The sequence below is a fragment of the Scyliorhinus torazame genome, chromosome 21, assembly GCF_047496885.1.
Source record: "Scyliorhinus torazame isolate Kashiwa2021f chromosome 21, sScyTor2.1, whole genome shotgun sequence".
Classification (NCBI taxonomy): Eukaryota; Metazoa; Chordata; class Chondrichthyes; order Carcharhiniformes; family Scyliorhinidae; genus Scyliorhinus; species Scyliorhinus torazame.
This window is the reverse complement of record NC_092727.1, coordinates 16,220,081-16,226,364: the sequence shown is the minus strand read 5'-3', so window position 1 is coordinate 16,226,364 and position 6,284 is coordinate 16,220,081. Positions and strand designations below refer to the sequence as shown.

Genomic DNA, 6,284 nt, shown 5'->3' with positions numbered 1-6,284 from the left:
AAAGAGCAAACCAGTGATGATAAATTGTGACTAATATTTTCTGAATTGAAACAAATTCCGACAGTTTTGCATTCAAAACGGGATCGGTTTTAATGCCCCCGTATCTGTCCCAAACTTTTATCCAGCTCCGACCTCCGCCGTTTTCAATTTTGTAAAGGCTCCTAATCGCCAAGGAACCTAGCGGAACACCAATTCAACTCGCACGTCGAATTATATATTTTCCTTTTCCCTCCAACCTGCAGAGCAATTCATTCCCGAGTTCATGGAAGTATTATCCTAAAAATGATTTAAGGCGCGGATTATATATATGTATAATAGAAAAGGTCGTCCCTCTATCGCTGAGCTCGCCCGGTTACATATGATCGAAGCCAATTTGTTTCTGTTAGATCTTCAGGGAAATTGATTTTGTCACAAGGAGATCTTGGAGCCAGCCGAGCTCACCCTGAAGAGAATTCCAAATGTGGGACTCGGCCTAAAGTGGACATGATTCCTGTTTAGCAAATTGAGTCTAAAATGACTAGAATAAGCTGCCAATTATTGGATATATTTTAACTTGCTACATCACTGGATACATTAATGATACAAGGTGGACGATTGGAAACACTGTTGCCTTTATTTCCATTGTTGCAAAATAATTGTCTTACATCTGTGTAGATAAAAGGACCCGGACCATTCTCGAAGCATTTTGTATTACACAGAGAGGTGGCTGATTTCAACATGACAGTAAAATGCAACAACAGCTTGGACAGTTGGATGCAGCAAAGGGCGAGATTAGGAACAATGTTATTAGAAACTAAATGAAACAGGTCGTGTCTTGAGCTCCAAAATAAACTAACTACATCGTTATTATTCGTTAAAGAATGCCGGAAAAACTCTTTCTATTGCATTTTAAGACACCTACCTATTATGCATCGCTCTTCAAAAAACAAGAGGAACCTACTTATGATTGAAGGTGAATTTGCATGAATATAGTTAGTTAACCGGAGGAGGTGGAAATTCCAACAAAGCATGAATGCATGGGCTTAATATTGTTGCTAGATAGAACATCCCTTTTCTAAAACAAAACACCGCCAACACGTTACATTGCAAGAATCACTAAATAAAAATAATAACTATTTCCTATTTTACATGTGCAAACGATCTGGGTGTGTCTCTTTTGCAGCCAGAACTTAGCATGTTGCATTCAACGTCCCTGACACGAGCAGGGGACACACGACCGAATATGAACCAAGCTCTGGGCTGCCTTGCTCAACACCGCAAGTGGGCAAGCTCGAAGCGACTCTGTATTTCAAGTCTCCAAACCCAAGCCCCTATCGCGCGCACAGTTTCAAAAGCAAGAATGTAACACACATATACACACACAAAAAAAGGGGGAAACAATAAAAACACCAGTCTGGGGGGGGGGGGGGGTGCAAAAAAAAAAGTTATTTCTTTTTTGGAGTATTAGTCGCCGTTTTGAACTCTTCTTCCTCACCCCATTCCTCACTCGACCACGATTCAACCTACATGCCCCCTTCTCCTTGAATATTCCCCCCCCCCCTATTTTATATTTTAAGAACACAAAAGGGGTGTATTACTTTGGGAAGGGGGGGGGAGGGGATTTTCACTCACCTCGGTTTTGGTGATGCGATGTCTGGCCAGTTTGACGACGGCGAAATTGCCTTTGCCTAAAGTGCGCTCAATATCGTAGAACCCCACCCGGACCGGCGCCCGATGCAGTTTGCCCGGGCAATCCGCCATGACCATGCTGGGAGCCGGTATAAGGCAACTACACACATATACACAACAGCCCAGCACACAGCAACAGCAGGCAAAAAAAAAAAGACAAGTTGTTTTTTAAAAAAGAAAGGTCCCCCCCCAAAAAAAAAAATAATCAAAAAAGCCTCTTCCTCCTCCTCCTCCTGAGCCCAGGTGATATCAGGATAATTTAAGGGAAGGAGGAATTTTTTAAGGGGTATGGGGGGGGGGGGGGGGGGGGTCAAGGAGGGAGGGAGAGTGAGGGCGGGAAGCTGGACAGTCCAGCCCGATCTAAAAGAGGCAACAAAAGGGAAATAAAGCTACAAGGTCCCGGTCCTTGCAGGAGGCATCATGTTATCCTGGCTGACGCATATTGACGTAAAAACTCTCGGGTAATGTGTGCAGAAGGCGGGTTCTGAAGCTTTTCTCACTGCCCTGCGAATTTATCTCCATGGCAACCCTATCCACCTTTTACGTCAGTGGCAGCCACTTCTATTCTCGAGGTTGTCAGTCTTCAGAAGTCTAAATGCTGCCACCGTGCTGCTGCTGAATGTCTTCCCTTTCTTTACCTCTCTCTCTCTCTCTGAGGGTCAGGCACTGGAGCTGGGGATTTGCTGCTCTCTTTTTTATTTGTAGCCTCTCCTGCTTCCCCCCCCCCCCAAAAAAAAAAGAATTGTCTTTCTCTCTCTCTCACACACACACACAAGGGAGTGGGAGACTTTCTATTGTTTTTGAGTAACTTGCTGGTTACAAAGTCCTCCTCATACATCACGGGGCGGCGAATTGGATGGGCTCTGGGATTTTATTTTAATGATTTACAACAGCCAGTGATCTCGAAATCCAGACTGGGAAGAGTTCACTACCCCCCACCCACCCACAGGCACACACACATGGTACATAAATGACATTGGATCTTGCTGTTATTACCCAATTCTACCCGATTGGGCTCCAATTGCCCTTTAGGTCTGGTAATCTTGTCTGTTTTGAAAGAAGGGGCAAGTATGGCCACTCAAGAAAGATGGAAGAGAATTACTGCGGATGCTGGAGATCTGCAATTTTTAAAAAAAACAACGCTGGAAGGGCTCAGCAGGTCTTGGCAGCATCTGTGGCGAGGAGAAAACAAGAGTTAACGTTTCGAGTCCATTGTGCCTCTCCTGTAGAGAATGCTGCCAGACCTGCTGCCGAGTCCTCCCAACACTAGCTGTTTTCATTTCAAAAGATGTTCGTTTCGATGGCACCTTTCGGGCAGCACGGTAGCATAGTGATTAGCACAATTGCTTCACAGCTCCAAGGTCCCAGGTTCGATTCCCAGCTTGGGTCACTGTCTGTGCGGAGTCCGCACGTTCTCCCTGTGTGTGCGTGGGTTTTCTCCGGGTGCTCTGGTTTCCTCCCACAGTCCAAAGATTTGCAGGTTAGGTGGATTGACCATGCTAAATTGCCCTTAGTGTCCAAAATTGCCCTCAGCGTTGGGTGGGGTTAATGGGGATTGGGGGGGTGGGCTTGGGTAGGGTGCTCTTTCCAAGAGCCGGTGCAGACTCGATGGGCCGAATGGCCTCCTTCTGCACTGTAAATTCTATGATTATTTCACGTCCTCGGGACACCCCAAAGCCTTTTTACTGCCAATGAAGTGCTTTCAAAATTGTAGTCAGGGTTGTAGTGTGCGGAACACAGCAGACAATGGCACACAACAAACTTCCCCCAAAAGTGTGATCATATCCAGGTAATTGTGAATCTTCTTCCATATTGTGTCAATAATTTTTCATACACAGCACCTGAGAGGGCAAACAGGGCTTAGGTTGAATGTCACAGCACCTCCAACAGTGCAGCATCCCCTCAGTGCAACACTAGCAGGCTAGATGTTATGATTAAGCTCTGGAGTTGAACTTTAAATCACAATGTTGTGACTCAGAGACAGTGTGACCAACTGACTGACCAATAAAACCTGATTGTTGAATATAAACATATTTTTCTTGTGGTTCCCGTGCAAATAAAGCCCAATAAAACAACCTAAAGCACACTTCTTAGGGGGCCGGTTCAGTGATAAAACCACCATTGTGCTAAAGGTGCATAATTTAACTGATAAGACTGAAAGACATATTCAGGGAACCTGGGTGAAACATTTTGTGATTGCACGGGAAAACATGTCAAATGTATCCAACTTAGTAAAACAAAATAAATAATGTTTTCAAATTGTGCCAAACGCACATTTGCTCACATCCTGGTGCAATACAAAATCCATAATTTATAAGTTCAAGGGAGGTATACGTACTGAGGTTCTCACGATAAATATTTCCTTTAGTTCTTGCCAGACACTTGGGCTGACGGAATGGTTGCCACATTATGCAACGGTAACAACATCTCGCATTTATATAGCATCTTAAAGTTTAGAGGGGCAAGGTTTAGAGGAGATGTACGAGGCAAGTTTTTTACACAGAGGGTAGTGGGTGCCTGGAACTCGCTGCCGGAGGAGGTGGTGGAAGCAGGGACAATAGCAACATTTAAGGGGCATCTTGGCAAATACATGAATAGGATGTGAATAGAGGGATACGGTCCCTGGAAGTGTAGAAGAGTTTAGTTTAGACGGGCAGCATGGTCGGCACGGGCTTGGAGGGCCGAAGGGCCGAAGGGCCTGGTCCTGTGCTGTACTTTTCTTTGTTCTTTGTAAAAGGACTGAAACATCGCAAAGTATCACCGCAGCATTATCAAACAAAATTTGACACCAAGTCACAAAAGGAGATGTTAGAGCAGATGACCAAAAGCTTTGTCGCAGAGGTAGGTTGTAGGGAACACCTTAAATGAGGAAAGTGAGGTAGAAAGTTGAAGAGGTTTAGGGAGGAAATTCCAAAGCTCAAGGCTTCGGCAGTTGAATAAAGTGCTAACAATAATGGGACGATTGAAATCAAGGTTATGGAAGAGGCCAGAATTGGAGTACCGGAATTTTAATTGTACATCTAAAACATTGATCAGTTTTTAAGAGATCAGACACGGAGCAAGTTCTTCCTTGGGACTAGCAGCATCATAACGTTAGTTACCAGGGGATAGTTTAGTTCAGTTGGCTAGACAGCTGGTTTGTGATGAACAGCAAGGCCAGCAGTGCGGGTTCAATTCCCATACTGGCTGAGGTTATTCATGAAAGCTCGCCTGCTCAACTTTGCCTCTTATCTGAGGTGTGGTGACCCTTGGGTTAAGCCACCACCAGTCAGCTCTCCCCCTCAAAGACGACAAGCAGCCTATAGACATCTGGGACTATGGCGACTTTACCTTACCTAAGTTCTGTTCACTATTTCTAATAAAGTTGTCCATGCATTTTAAAGCAACACATTTATGATTTCACTTGTAATAGCCATCAGCGAGAATCTTCCTGATACTTTTATGATGTTGCTCATGCAGAGTGACCAGAGGAAAATTCACACAGAGCTACATGTGTTTCGATGCTAATACCTACCGACATGGCTGTGACTAATCATTGGATGAGGGCTAAGATGAGCCAATGATAGATAGGGGCATGGAACATAGTAAGAAGATGTTCTCTGATGGTTATTTTAAATGGTAAACATGTTGCTTTCGAATGCATGGACAAGTTTATTAGAAATGGTGAACATTGAGCATTAATATTGTGTGGTGCATGGTCTCTTTGAGACTCGTAGAGAAAGGGACGTGCTAGGAACCAAGATTACGTTGGCTATGGGGCCATATGAGGGAGATGTTCCTGTGGGGGAAGTCACAGAAAGTTCTTGCTCATATCAGTGCATATTTACGGTACAGATAATAATGGACAGATCTAAAATAGTTTGAGAGGAAGTATAACTTTTGAACTGGCCTAGCAGCAGGACCCACCTAAATATTTTGTTCTGAATATAGCGTCCAATGTGAATCCACAGCAGACATAACTAGAATGAGGCTATCTTTATCTCCACTATTGGAGCAGAACAGCATATAGCAACAGGAGTTTCATTGGATAAGCAAGAGGTTTGTCTTGAGTTAAAGCCATTAACATCAAGCAAATTTTATGAGTGAGTTTTATCATTTCAAAAAATGTCAGACCGAATGAAAGCTCATTTTATATAAAGTTGTGTTCATTTTTGAAAGTAGGTTATATGTTTAACCAAAATGAATTCTAGTCTGAATAGATGAGACACAGTGGGCGCGATTCTCCACTCCCACGCTGGTTGGGAGAATCGCCTGGGCCGCCAAAATTTCCGGGGACGCCGGTCCGACGCCCTCCCGCGATTCTCCCAAGAGGCGGGAACGGCCCGGTCGAGTTTCGCGAGCCGCAGGCCGGAGAATCGCCGGAGACACCCAAAATGGCGATTCTCCGGCACCCCCGCTATTCTGAGGCCCGGATGGGCCGAGCGGCCAGGCCAAAACGGCGGGTTCCCCCCGGCGCCGTCCACACCTGGTCGCTGCAGTCGTGGGCGGTGCGGGAACGCTGGGGGGGGCGGCCTGCAGGGGGGCGAGGGGGGATCCTGCACCGGGGCATATCTCAGATGTGGGGTGGCCCACGATTGGTGCCCACCGATCGTCGGGCCATCCTCTCTGAAGGAGGA

At 45.5% G+C, this 6,284-nt stretch overlaps 1 protein-coding gene across 4 annotated transcripts in view; it reads right to left on the bottom strand.

The window, feature by feature from the left end:
• The window catches only part of LOC140398199 (serine/threonine-protein kinase SIK2-like), a 164,965-nt gene extending 162,818 nt beyond the window's left edge, over positions 1–2,147 (bottom strand). Inside the window, exon 1 of one of the 4 annotated variants that reach the window (XM_072486562.1) lies at positions 1,612–2,147. In XM_072486562.1, coding sequence (XP_072342663.1) covers positions 1,612–1,746 — 135 coding nt within the window. In that variant the 5' untranslated portion in view covers positions 1,747–2,147. The remainder of the gene's footprint in view (positions 1–1,611) is intronic. The other 3 variants (XM_072486563.1, XM_072486564.1, XM_072486560.1) reach the window with 3 other exon arrangements.
• Positions 2,148–6,284: the final 4,137 nt, after the last annotated feature.